The following is a 15,000-nucleotide window of genomic DNA, read 5'->3' on the forward strand; positions in this document are numbered from 1 at the left end:
TGGCTGGAGAGGGGTTTTCTTTTTGTATTAGATGGTAATTGACTTCATCACGATGTTGTATTGCAGCTTTAAAAAAGAGAAAGGAGAACAGATTTTGTTGCCATCAAAACAAGGGGAAAAAAAGAGGGGAAACATGGTGGGGAGTCTCTCTGACAAAAAGCTGCTGAAGTCCACTTCCTGTGGGAGCAGCGGTGTGCGAGCCAAATGGGTGAGTGTGAGAAACGATGGCAGGAGAGCAAGGAGGAAAGGACCACTTTATGGCAGTCTGCAGAGGGGGGAGAAGGGGGGAGGGATCTCCTCCGTTTGGGAGAGGAGACAACACATCAGTCACGAAACGCAGCGGCTCAAAAGAAAGAAAGAAAGTGGCTCTTTGGCTATTTTTGCTGCCTCAACACGGCAAAGAAAGGTGTTTCATTTCTTGCCATAAAAAAGAAAGGTAGAAAGTCTTTGATCCCTTTTTTTTTGTGGACCGTCGGAAGACAAAAGAACAACCCTCACAGCGATAGAAGCTATTAAATGAAAGTTAATTCATCACCTGCGTGTTTCTGCATCCCCGGAGAGCCGGGCAGCAGTTTGTCTCTATCGTTAGGAAAAGTTCAATTTACATGCGTTTGTGTTTCCGAAGAGGAAGAGCAGCGGGGGAAGACGGTTTCCACAGAGCAGGAAAACATGGTAAAGTCGTTAATTGTTCCTGATAAACTTCTTTTATATTTCATAAAAAGTAACGTTGCGGTTTTTTGCAGCAGGATCCCGGCGCAGCACAACATACCACTGAGCCATAACAGCGACCGTGGCCTCGGCAGGCCGCCTTCAAGGGCGCAATTATTCTTACTGAGTGTGGTGCACGCTTGAATCCATTCTCAAGGGTGCACAATGGTTACAGCGATCCACCTCTATCTCCACACGGCGGTACAACATTTTCTTTTTAAGGAGTTTAAGACTGCCGTGGTTCCAGGATCAACGTGGGTCTTTTCATATTTTTGTATTTCACAGCTGCTGGCGGTTTTCATTAAATGTTACCTTCAAAGAGCCGAACTTACGAAAATCCTCAGAATAACTGTTTCTGAGAAGTCCAACAGCTGTTATTAATAGGAATATTTACAATGGGCTCTTTGTGGATTATTGGCCCCAGCCTCTGTATATAAGGAATGTTTTTGAATAGCATTGCTAACATTTGATGAAACATTCTTCTTTTAAGTCCAAAAGAACATGTTTGTCACGACGAGAGGAACAAAGCATGTGCAGCAAATTAACATAAGGGCACCAAACTGACCTTTGATTGATCCAAAACATCGAAGGCAACGTGTCACGGGAAGTTTCACCCTTTAAATTACAGACGAGGCAGATTAAGTCACCAATTAAATGCAGAATGGCCTTTAGGGGCTCTTTGGGACTGAAACCATCCACTACAATGAAATGTCATCAGAATACTGAAAACAGATTTAAGTGTACAAGTTGGTTGAATATCAAAGCTTTGCTCCTTTTTTGTACACTGTTCTGATTATTGGACGTTCAGATAATTAGGCATTTAGGGTTTAGCCGGATCGAACTTTGCTCTGAAGTCAAATCAAACATTATTTGAAAATGGCTAAACCTGTTTTCCTGAACAGTATGTCTGTAGCTCGGTACAAATGCTATAAGTTAAATGAAGATATAACCAGTCTGTATATAAGTTGCTATCAACTTTGCTCTTCATCACAAACTAAAACATGCAGAAAGCTTCTATACCATAAACCGCATCAAGCTCTTCACTACGGTCCTGGACCTGGACCCTGCATACTGTATGGCAGTGGTGATTCTCAACCTCTTTGATTTGCAGTTTTGTTCTGTTTGCAGGTAGCATCTAGGTGTTGTCCGATAGTGCTCCAGGCACTTTGGAGGTTTGATGCCTCTTTTTTTTTACTCTCTGACTTGCTGGAAGTCGCTGTCAGAAAGTCGTGAGCAGGCACACTCAATAAAATATATTCTTAGGAAAAGATTGTGGCGTGAGCAGAATAGGAACTCTCTCTTTTATATCATTTTAAATCTGTATTGTTAATTAAAAGACAGATTTTTGGCTTCTAAGTCGTAGTAATCCAACTGTGCTGCATCAGATATCACTGTTGGTTTTGCTCATACTATTTTAAAATCGTATTGTTTTCATCCTGTCTTTGTAAAGCACTTTGGGCTTTATCTTTGCATGAGAGCCGTTATATATACCAATAAAGTTGTAGTTGTTCATTTTGCTGCTGACGCTGCTAATTGAGTATTGTTACCGTGTTGTACCAAAAACAGCACTGACTGCTCGTTTGCTCGCCACAGTGAAGAGCAGCAACAAATCGAAGCTTCCAAACAGCTGCGGCGATCGCATCAGTGTTGATATTGGATTTTTGTTTAGACTTAACTACGCTGCCTTTGCTGCTGTTTTGGCAGCAGTTTTGGGAGATATCGTAGCTGGCAGAAACTCTCTATTACTCCTACTCGTAATTAAGGCTGTCGAGATTCGCCGATGGCTTTTTTTCAGACTTCGGTTTACTCGTCTCGGTCATCTTTTTTAGTCCATTTGGAATACAGAATGTAAACACGTGGCGTATCAAGCCCGGATCCCAAGTATTAAACTGCTACCGGGGGATGCATACAGACATCCACTCTCTGGATTGTGATGTAAAACACTCCTGGCAAGCTGAAGTGGCGAAGGCACGGAGCCACCGGTGCATTCCCACGATTCCCAAATTATAATGTATTACAGAGGATCATGGAGAAGTGCCTCATAAAGGGGGGGGGGGGGGGGGGGGGGGGGAATAACAGCTGCAAAGTAAAGGTGGAAAGATTGTTTTTTTCCCTTTTTCTTCCCCACTCATGTGTGAACCGCATCTCACATCCAGCCATCTGCTTCTGGGACTCGAGCGTGCGGGAGTTCAGGTTCAGCCACGCTGGTGCGAGAGAGGATGCGCCTCATCATCATCATCATCATCACGGATGATTCTGGAAACTTAATTTGATATGGAGCGCCGCTGTGATATCTTGTTTTGCCAAGGATTATCTTTTAGGGAATTACGCTATATGTGATAGTTTGAGACAGGAATGATAGGGGGGCTGGACTCCCACCTGGTCCTCTCTGGCAAGGACTTGGTGCCAATCTCCCTCACGCTAAGAACCTTAAATGAGAAGAAATGTATTGCCTGACATGTACTGAATTACTTTAAAAGGAGAATTAGGCCTAGTTAGTCTGTGTATAGCTAAACGTTTAAATCCACGCCCATGGCGACCTTCCCAGGGTGCACCCTGCCTTCGCCCGATGCCGGATAGATCGGCTCAACCCTGCCACTGTGACCCTTAACAGAATAGGATCAATACTGGATGGATGGATAGACCATTTATGAATTATTTGTTGTCACCTTGACCCCACGATGTGACTCACTAGATCACGTGGGCGTCGCTGAATCACATATTGCATGAAAATCCATTGAGGGTTCGAGTGATGCGTTTCCTATGTGTTCTTTGTTCTCTGTGCCGTCAGTGCACTTGAATTAAAAAGGTGTTACATCGCACAGAGGGAACTTCATGGTTAAATAAATATCACAATGAGTGTGTGTATGAAGAGGAGGTAGGGTGAGTGTGTGTGTGTGTGTTTATGTAGATTGCTGAAAGCAGCAGAAAGGGTCGGCGGAAGGCGTGGGCGAGAGGTAACATAGTTCTGTCTCCATCCATCGAAAGGACGGGTCAGCCAGGAGAGAGGACGGCACGAGGCTCGGTGACACAACCCCTCCACCCCAAAAAACCCAGAGGGTCAGCAGTTTTTACGGTGGCAGAGGGGAGCGAACAGGAAGACGAAGCAACGGAGCCGTTTCAGGACTTTACTGCCGGTTCTGATTCATCCTCACCCTCTGCAAAGGACGGTCTGAGAGGAGCCGTGTTTTAATTTGGCCACAAGTGCAAAGTTTATCCGCCTATGGATCAGCCACTGAGAGAGCACCGCATGTACGGTGGGTTTATAACAAAAGAATGAGTCAGCATTCCAGGGAACACAAAGTGTATACTCCATCTAACGAGTCAGTCCCTCCAATTTCGCCCCAAGCAAGGAAGTTTAAGTATCTCAGGGAGATGGACAGGTGGTTCGGTATGACGTCAGCAGTGATGCCGATAATCTGGACCATCATGGTGTGCAGGGAACTGAACCAGAAGGCAAAGGTATGGATTTTAGAGCCACGAGTTTTGGGGTAGTGACCCAAAGAATGGGATCGTGGAAACAACCGGCTGAAATTCGCCTCCATCGTCGGGTGGCGGAGCTCAGATGAAAGGTGGGGCAGCTGAAGTGGTTCAGGCATCTGATCAGGATGCCTCCGAGAACACGGGACCGAGGGAGGACCCAGAACACGCTGGAGATTCGATAAATCTTCCGGCCTGGGGAATGCCTCGGGGTCCCCCAGGACAAGCTGGAAAACGTTGCTTGGGAGAGAGACATCTGGGATATTTGCTAAACCTGCTGCCCCAGAAACCCTGCAACTATGTATTTATCCAGTTAGATCGGTAAATACTTGTTTTATTCGGATGTCTTCACTGTCATACTTAAAGAACTTTATTCCGGTGTTGCCAACTCATCTACAGAAGTGTTTTATAGGTGGTTCATTGATATCATGAAAGCAGAAATGCATAAATGTGCAAGGGCATAAATATCTAAAGCTTCCGAGGTCTTCTAGGATTGGCGTGCGGTGAGATCTCAACTTCTGTACGTATACATTGTTTTCATACTTTCTTGCACATCGTGAACCATTTACAACATTTTTTTTCTCAGGTGAACTGAGAGGTTAATACACTTCTCTCAGATCCTCTCCTCTGATCTGCTCCCATTCTTCAGAAACATTTATGCGCGGCATACTTCCCTCCGGAGAATCATCAAAGCGACGGTGGCAGTCGGTTCCCTGCAGGAGAATATATGTGTTTTCGCACATAATCAGGACTTTTCAAGGGAGCTGTATCTCCGCATATCACTTCATTAACACCCCACAACCTAAATAACATACAATTTAAAAAAAGGGGGGGAAAAGTTCAGTTTACACATCACAGGCCATTGAGCAGCTTTCCACTCATTTTATGACATAATAGCAGGCATTCCTAACAGGGGCCAGGCCTTGACACCTTGGTTGACATTCATATTTATAGCAGAGAGAAGGTGGTGGTGAGAAAGGGGAAGGGGGGGGAGAAACGGCAGCTTAATGGGGTAATAAATATGTGAGGGTATCTGGAGACGTTTACGCCGCTTCCTCTGCCCGCCTCCTCCCAGCGGTCCGCCTCGGGCCTAGTGTAAAGAATCTACAGCACAGTTAATCACGCGGGACGTCGCCGTGACGATCGGGGACATTATCACACCCCCGCGTTTTCCGTCAATACCTCAGGGGTGCAATACACGTCTCATATACGTCGAGTTATGTGTGATGCATAGCTGTGCAAGGACGACAATGGATGTCGGGGTAAACAGACGCGTGAGGGTATTTTCACGGAGGTACGGCAGAGAAAGGAGGAGGATATAACAGAAGGAGAAAACAACAGGAGCCCCTGTGGAAACTGACAATGAACAACAGACACTTACAGCGTTGTGCGCCGCAATAACATTCTTTTACCGCTCCGTTTTGAATCAATACATATGACTCAACTCTTACACAGCCAGGTGCTGAAAAACCCAGGCTTTTTTTCCCTTTTTTTTTTTAAACCTCACATTCTGTCCAGAGAATCTGCTACAATCGAGTGAAATAGGACTTTCTGTCCCGAGGCAAAGAAAGCACCATTATTACAGTATTTTGCATCATGATATATTACGCCGCCACAGGATGCTTCGGCTGCATCGCTGCTTTAATTAGCTGGCTCGCTCATCTCTATTCAAAAAATGTACTTTTGTAATTGGTGTCTGTTGCGGGCTGGTTAAGCTGTGCGTCAGACGTGGAGGTGCTGCTGGTGTTGTTGGCTACTGATAAGAAAAAAGACCCGTTCATGACTTAGTGTCTCTTTAAAGATAATATCATATCTATCCATCCATTAATCAGACAGACAGACATGCCTACCTACCTACCCATCCATCCATCCATCCATCGGTCTATTTCCATCCATCCATCCGTCTGTCTCCATCCATCCATCCATCCATTGTGTCCACCCACACCCAAACACCCACACCCACACACACATACTCAGTAAAGTTGCAAGCTCAGACCTCCTGTACATGAATGTTCCCGGAGGAATAATGGAGTCGCCGTGACGGCGGCTCCCTCGAGTCGCGGCTGAGCCTATTTGGACTAAAAGGCCGGCGGCTTCTGTGGCAGGAATTGGCTGCTGTGGTTGTCTGTATTACCATCTGGCAGCTCCAGCTCCTTCAAAGGGACCGTCAGGTCTCAAAGGAAGGCTTTGATTAAGAATCAGACAGTACGGAAACACACACACACACACACACACACACACACACACACACACACACACACACACACACACACACACACACACACACACACACACACACACACACACACACACACACACACACACACACACACACACACACACACACACACACACACACACACACACACACACACACACACACACACACACACATCGATCCAAGCAGATGCACAGTAAACACAGTCTCTCTAACACACACACACACACACACACACCTGAGGAAAAAGATGCACCTGAACACTTTGAAACGCACTCAAACAAACACAAAGACCCAACAGGTGGGCTCTGGGTTCTCCTCCAGCAGTCTCAGCAGGTGTTTAGGCTGCTACCACAGAGAGAGGAACGTCACAAATAAGCCCCGAGACGATTTCTAGTCAGCGCAAGAAACTTCACACCAAAAAAAATAAAGAAATAAATACAAACCCTGCCAACACCAGAGCGTAAATGAACTCATGCAGGAGGTATTATCAAGAATCAGAACTACAGAACGGTGGAAACACAAAGGGAAAGTCAAACAGCTTAGTTTATGTGCACCTGTTTACAGTACGCTCATATTCAGTGTGTGCAGCTACCCATGCAGAGCCGTTAACACCCACAATCCCTTTCAGGTGGTCCATCAACATTAAACACTGCGGGCTAATCACAATCATTTAAAAATTAAGGAGATGATGGATTTATTTTTTTAAGGAAAATGACAAAAACAACAAGGATCACATTTCTGTACTCGAACCAAACGCAAACCAGAAAACGTCAAAGGATAAGCTTTTAGTTTTTGGGTTCCAAATTAAATGATAAGCAGTCAAGATAACCAATGATGGTTCTACATTATTTTTTATTTGAGGCCCACAATTTCCGTTTTTGTTCCTTCTTGTGTTGTTTAATTTTCAAAGACAATAATCCATAGATCATTCATGTAACCAGTTACTGAATCTGTTGTCGTTTATGGACAATAAAGTTACTTCCAGGAACTTTTAACTCGTTAAGAAGTGCTGAATTCAATACAGATGCCTTATTATATAACCTGAGACCATCAGCCAAAATATTGCCCACTTCTATATAGTTATTCCTAATGCAGGAGGTTTTCTAAAAAGGTACTCTGGTTATTGAAAACTCTGCCACTAATATCCACAGGCAAATCCACATAATAATGAATTCCTCGTGGTAGCTTTAATGCAATAATGTTATAGAGTTATTATGTGTCTTTTTTCTTATTTTAATACATTCATAAACCGCTTTATTGCAAGAAAAAAAAAAGCCAAAAGCCGTGTTTCCACTGCGTCTCAGCTCCCAGTGACATTTAGAGCTTATTCCAACACTCTTACCCAGAGTGACTCACAATGACCGAGACGGCACAATAAGCTTAAACTCCTCACAATCGAGATGACGAAGTACGAGGATCAGGACCGCAAAGACCTCCAACCAGACGTTTCTTCCTGCACCTTTTCCCAAAGTGTACGTGGATGTAATTAGTTGTAAATGTGAGTCAACTGTTTGGCTGATGCAAGCGCCCAGTAACACGGAGGAAGCCGGGGATGGATGTGGGAACCGAGGCCTGGGGGGACGGCACCGAACAGAACCCCCTCCCGAGAAAACGACGAGAACACGTCGGCCTCGTCGGGGGAAAACATGATTAGCTTTTTGTTTGCCAAAAATGAAGTGTCACGACGCGTTTAGGCGGTACATGTGTAGCAGGAAAGCAGGCCGGCTTCCTGCGTGAGCGGGACGAGGTAATTATTGCTCAGACTGGAAGCAGAGACGAGGTTCCTACAGTACAAGCCTCTCTTGATGTGCAGCATTGGTTTGTCCAGATATCATAGAAGTGAAATAAAGTTATGGAGGAAATCTCCCAGTAGTAGGGGTGGGTAAAAATATCGATACGGCAATATATCGCGATACTTTGCCGCCCAATACAATATTGATTTTTCAACTCCAAAGACCGATTAAAAAAAATTCATGTTTAGACGCGTTGTGAATGCAGCACTTTATCCTTTTTCATTTTATTTTCAGTATTTATTCCAGTGAATTTCATGGGAATTAATAAAATGGAGAGGCTGTTTTGAATGAAATAGTTTTGACTCAATTTGTCCTCTGATCAAAATCATCTGATGTACATATACAGGTACTTGTGTTTTCATCTTTATTTATATCGCAATATCGTGATACGTATCGTATCGTGACCAAATTATCGTGATACGTATTGTACGGTGAGGTTCTTGCCAATACTCACTCCTACCCAGTAGTGTTTTTATTCTTTAGATACTCCTATTATTACGTTTGCATGTGAACAGAAACCTAAATAGCATTTACTCTTGATTGTGGAAATGTATGTTGGTTTCTAAAATTAGGTCAAATTAAAAAAAACTAATAGTGAGATAGTTTGTCATTTGTGGTTTTTATGACATCACGCCTGCTTTGTGTGAAACTGATCTTTATAAGATCTCCTCACATTAAAATACAACACTGCATTTGTTTTTTAAATGACTATAACACCTGTGATGTCACTGCAGTATTGGCATTTACAGAAAGTACAGTGCATCGAGTTCGAGTCATGACTGTCTTACGGCGTTTTAAAGACATGATGCAACACTCAAGGCTGCGGTTCCTGTCTACATGTCTGTGTGCAGCATGATGGGAAAAAAATGACCTTGCATCATCTCACTCATAGCCGATGTGTTCCTTCGGCAAAAATGCCCGATATGTGGAAGTTGGAGCCTTGGTCAAGTTAAAGATTCTCGGTATGTTGAGGAAAAGTTCTTGTATACGTGATGTAGTTCCACTAGGAGGAGGTGACATAAACGCTCACTTCATTATGTTATTCTAGATTACAAAATGCTTCCTTCATTCTCTGCTCATATCAGGTAGACATTTCTCCACTCTGCATAACCAACAGTTGCTTGCTGCTTATTAAAAGGAGTAATATAAGTATAGGCTGTTTATACAGAGCAGAGGGAGCAAGAGAGGTAAAAAAAAGAGGTTGCAAATAATATACATTTTCCCATACGTATAGAGGCCCTTTTTTTTTTTTTTACAATATTGGCAACACTTGATGAAAGATTGATCATTTATTTTACAAAAAATGGAATTAATTAAAATAAATTCCCCTTTTTAAATGTCTTAAACTGCACAAATTAGTTTTCTTACTCTCTTTATAGTACGATTACGTCGTTTCCAGGTGCAGGACTTATTTACTGCAGTGAAAAAACTATGCTTGGGGTTTGAAAAAGGTAAAAATGTGTATTTCTGATTTGACCAACTCCAGGGGAGAACAAGCAGAATCCACGAGAGGGATTTCAGCAATTGGGGAGTTTAATATTGACCCCAGAGTTCCCCGTCCCTCTTAACGAGGTCCAGTGCTAATTCTGCTAAAAGGTTAGCCAGTAGAGGGTTCAGCTGGACCACCATGGCTGTGTGGTGGAGAGGGGGGATGTTAAGAGGCATCCAGAGGTGAGGGTGATGACAGCACTCTTGGGCACGGTTACATCAAAAAGGCACTTCAGCCGGAGTACCAAAAAAAAAAATAAAAAATCCCCAAAAAGCTCACATTAAACACAACAATAGCTCACATGCTCTCGGACCCCAACACAGAAACGCACTTCCCACAATGCACCTGACCTTCCAGCCACTCGTTCACCAGGGCGGTTCAAACTCCTTCAGGAAGCACACAATGATTTTTTAATTTTTTTATTTTGTCATTCAATATGCAAAAATTGCACTCGCAGTGACTTTTCATAGTTTCCACATCACTTTGGTGAGCCGACCAGCTGCTAGGTGCTAGCTAACGTGCTAGCTAACGTCGCTATAAATAGCCGGAAAACATCAAAATCAATGGAGCGAATCGTTCCTTGCTGTCAGGCTTTCCAAGAGCTCGTCCCGTTTCCGGTTATTCGTACAATGGATTTAAGAAAGAACATAATTTGCAACAGCTTGATGTCACACGTTTTCCTCTTTCAAATCATGAAGCATGATTTTTTATTTGATTTTTGTCTTAATTTTTTTTTTTTCCAAGAATTGTTACAAATTGTCATTTCCTCATCCTTCACACACCCCGCGGTGCTTCCCACAGTTTGCTAGATTGCTTTGGCATCCTCTGTTCAGTCCTTAAGAAAAAAAAATGATTGACTTTTTTTCAGCAGGAAAAGGAAGGAACAAATAATTATGGTCACTGCACTTCAGTAATGTACTTTCAGTGACTGACGGCTGAAAAGGAAACACTGTTTTCTAAGATTTTGGGCTATTGTGAGTGTTTGAAACCCCAGAGGTTTTTTTTAATAGCTGCACATGAACTTTGGATTATCTAATAATAATAATACATTTATTTGTATAGCGCCTTGAAAGGTTCTCAAGACACTTTACATATAAGTAAATACAATAAAATAAAACAACAGTAAAAATCAGCATTAATATGCACTTTACTTCCAACACCTTCAAATGTCTACTTTGGTGTTTGAAGCTCTATTTAATAAAAAATAATATATATGCTTTAAAATGTTGATGAATATAATGAGCATCAAAATTAATGCAGGTTGCTTCAGTCCTAGTCAGTAATTGTGTTGCAGTTTATGTGATTTATGGTTTTTTTCTTTGGGTCGTCTTGAAACATCACAGCAATCAGAGATAAAAGCCTCCGCTAAGCTCTCGGTACGAGCCGCTCCGAAAAATGGCCGTACTTCAAATAAAGGATAATAAAAAAAAAAGAATTAAAAAAAGCACAGAAGTGAAAAGATTGAGGGCTTGATGTTTTTCTTCCCACAATTCTTAGCTAACGCACAACTCTTTTCTTTGCTCCGGTAATTAAAAAAACGTCGACTCCATCTCCGTTCAGTTGTGGGTAATTGTGTGACGCCCACAAGTTGATGTAATCGCTTATTATCCATCCTGAATTATAAATATCACTGGTTGATTCAGAAATCTACAACTGCACTGACGGAAAATAAAAATCAATCCTATATTCCCTGATTACATTTCCCAGAGACGTCAGGCAAGTACAGGAAGCCTTTAAAGAATACGTTTTACACTTTCAAACGGAACCAAGAGAGCAAATGTGAAACAGAGAGAAATGAGTTTGCTTTTAAATAAAAAGAAAAAAAGGGGCCACTTAAGGGGGAGACATGAATAACAATTGCTGAGAAATGTGAATTTAACCATCAAGCAAAAAGGTAAAAAGGTGCCATGAGTGATAATTACTTTGGCCGTCACTCCGCCCGACTCCGGTCCAGAGCTGAAGGTTACCTCTAATGAAGTTCTGAACGGAGCGTTTCCCTCCCCTTCACCATTCACAAGCAAACCGCCGCATCAATACAGACGTCTGATTGGTTTCTGATGAACATCGGCGCTTTGGCAGGAGATAATCTCTCTACGCTCGTTATTAACCCGAAGTGACGAGTTTGTTACACAGATCCTTCGAAGAAGCCTCCATCGGAAACTAGAGAAGAGCGATTTTCTGTTGATAAAAGCATATAGTACAGGTAAAGTATTGCCATATTTTGCGTGGCAATGTATTTGCGATACACGGACGCCAAGTATTGATTTTTTAAGATCACTAATCAGAGATGTTGTTGATATTTATTTGGGGTAAATTTAAATTAAAAAAAAAAAGGTTCAGAAAAGGTCATAAATTGCAATATCATTTATCGCAATACTAAGCATATCGCAAAATTGCAATAAGATTGCATCGTGACCGAAGTATTGCGATAATCTCGACCCCTGCGTCCCTGTGGGTCCAGGCTTTTGTTTTAGACCAGCACTCCCTCAGCTGATCCAAATCATCAAGGTCTTGATCAAAAACCTTTCTTGGTTAAGATCGGACACCCCTGATGCTATGCTAAAATCTTCGTGAGACACGGTTTTGTAACAAACAATCGCCCCTGTTGACGCGTCTCACACACAAGCCACGCCCTCTAGCCGCCAGTAGCTCCTCCCAGGACGCGGTTGGCCATCATTCCCTGAGATGCTAGCCGAGTTTGTTTCAAAGGCTAACATCGTACATTTCACTCCGACAGTCATATTCTTAGTAGTCAGCATGCCTGCTAGCTCGCTAACGATCAAGATAGCAAGCTAGCATTCAATCCCCAAAGAAATACTTGGGAGTTTACCAACTGCTTGCTTTATTCGTTTAGATAAATATATTTTTTTTCACAGCTCAAGGACACAAGGTCCTGATACAGTAGTTTAGATATTAATGAAGATGAAAGACCATAACTGCCGATATAATTAGTCGGTTTCCAATAACTCGTTTTTTTCTGTGTCTTTATTTGGGCAGAATTAAGTGTTTGAACTTAATATATGAGATAACTGAACACTAACAAATCCAAACCTGATGCGGGGTCAAATGAGTAATTGGAGAGCCGGCAATTCATTCGTTTTTTTCCTGAACAAATCAATTCAAAGAGAAAAAAAGTGGTTTGTGGAAAAAGAAAGAAAAAGAAAGTGTTACACTTCAGCTATTGTCTTTGATTCGTCCACTTCCTTGTTACAAATCCATTACTGCCTTTGATGCAGCAAACGCAGTTTAAAAAAAATACAGACTGAAGTAATAAAACATTGTCTCGGACGGATCAGAGTCCAGACAAAATGTTCTACTCAATTAAAAAAAAATGTTTTCCGATTTAAGAACACACTTTTAATTCAACTCTGGGAGGCAGAAAACGCATCAAAGTAATTCAGCTTCAGCTATAAAAATGAAACTGCAGCCGTCGGCCAGAGATGATTGTTAATCATCATTGTTGCGCTTCAAACAGCAGCTTCGCGGCGCCCACGATGTATATTAAAGAACCTCGGCTGTGATGAAGTACTTGTTCATTTACACACAAAGTCAAGATGTATCAGGCACTCGTCGACTTACCTCTCGTCGCCGTGACGCCCAGCAGCTTTGTTTAATCTTCCAAACCACGGCGGCCACGAGGAGCAGAGACAGGAAGCAGCTGTGGACAGACGGGGGGAGAGAGAGAGTCAAACAAGGGAGGAATCGGATTTTCTTCCTCGAACTTCATGCATATTCATGTTTTGGTCTCCTTCCAACCTCTCCAGGTGACGAGTATCACTGTCACACAACGTTCGGAGCAGGACGAGCTCCACAATCCACAAAAAGCAGCCTGAACACGAAGAAAAATCTGAAACCATAGCAACCATACCATAGCATCTCCAACAGGGGGGTCCAGGACCCCTAGGGGGTCGGGAGAGTTACTGCAGGGGGTCCCCAAAATGATTTGATCCCAAAAATGTCCAAAAACTCACCTTAACATGAATAAAACCTATATTATTATGTTTGTTTAATATTGTTTTGAGAAATTATTGTTGATAATTATTATTTTAATGGCTTAGCATTGTATACATACATCATTACAAAGTCATGTTATACATGGAACTATAGGCTGCACTTCACATTTTTATTAGCCCGGTTTAATAAGGAATATGATTTTAATATATGTAATAGGGGGTCCCTCCACCAGGTCTCTATCAGCCTCTGACGAGGGGATTGAATGGAGGGCACGAGCCAATGGGAGCCTTCCGGAGCAATGGCTCCCATTTCCTTTAGGCCTGCCGCTGATTTTTTATTATTACAAATCTTAGACCATAGCTTTAAATAAACAAAGAATAAAAGAGTGTTATTTGCAGATAGGAAGATAGGAATGTGTTGTGTGTGTGTGAGTGTTTCCTGCATCCCTCCACTTCCTCTTGCTGCTTTCACACTTGCACTTCGGAAGCTGTGAAGACGACAGGTAACCCCTCCCCCTCCCAAAAACACACAAATAAAGACAAAGAGAGAGAGAGTGATACATCAGAGACTGAATCTCCTGCGATCTGAACCTCATTCTCCGAGTCTCACGCCTCTCCACGACAACAAAACACCCAAACACAAGCCATTCCCAACATCCTCTGAGATTGTCTTCCTCTTAACTAGAAAAACGAAGCAGCAGGACGCCCAATCTTAATGTCACCGTTTATAGACTCATGTCGGCGGCGGCACGCGGCGATGTTTAAGGTCTAATCTAACGTTCATTCAATCCAATCAGCAGCCCGTCTTCACGTTATTCAGGCACTCATGTAACCGATTGTGACAGAAGAAAAGCGAACAACAGTGGAAATGATTTTAATTGCTTTAATGGATTTAATTTCCACTTGGAGTTTGACTTCATACAAGTTCTATATGAAAACAACTGTTGCTGGAGAGAGATTCATCTCAGCTCTGTTTACATGCAGAAGAATGACGACGTGTTTGAAGTTCTTTTTCTCTTATTCCCGCTGAAGATCGCAGGAATAACGTACGTCAATTCCCCAGAAGTGGAATTTAATTGGAAGCTCTGAAACTGAAGCGTAACTACTGCAGACGTACAAGCCTTCCGGCGGGATTTTCTCTCTCCAACGCTTCAAATTAAACGCCTATACCCATTTAAATACCGGCTGTGATGCATTCAGATCTTTAAAACATCGCCGCCATCCATTAAAAAAAAGAAAAATCTCTTATGTCTCTGGGCTGAGGATGAGGAGGGACTCTGAAGAGATCCTTCTGTTCAACGTATTGATCTGGCTTTCCTTCTCGATGCTTAGAGAGCGACACGGCGTTGATGAATG

At 42.6% G+C, this 15,000-nt stretch overlaps 1 protein-coding gene across 2 annotated transcripts in view; it reads right to left on the reverse strand.

The window, feature by feature from the left end:
- Positions 1 to 15,000, reverse strand: part of atrn (attractin) — a 114,183-nt gene that overhangs the window by 29,072 nt on the left and 70,111 nt on the right. For both annotated transcript variants that reach the window (XM_084012567.1, XM_084012566.1), the window contains exon 26: positions 13,271 to 13,349. In XM_084012567.1, coding sequence (XP_083868693.1) covers positions 13,271 to 13,349 — 79 coding nt within the window. The remainder of the gene's footprint in view (positions 1 to 13,270; positions 13,350 to 15,000) is intronic.

The sequence above is a fragment of the Eutrigla gurnardus genome (genome assembly GCF_963514095.1).
Source record: "Eutrigla gurnardus genome assembly, chromosome: 7".
Taxonomy (NCBI): Eukaryota; Metazoa; Chordata; class Actinopteri; order Perciformes; family Triglidae; genus Eutrigla; species Eutrigla gurnardus.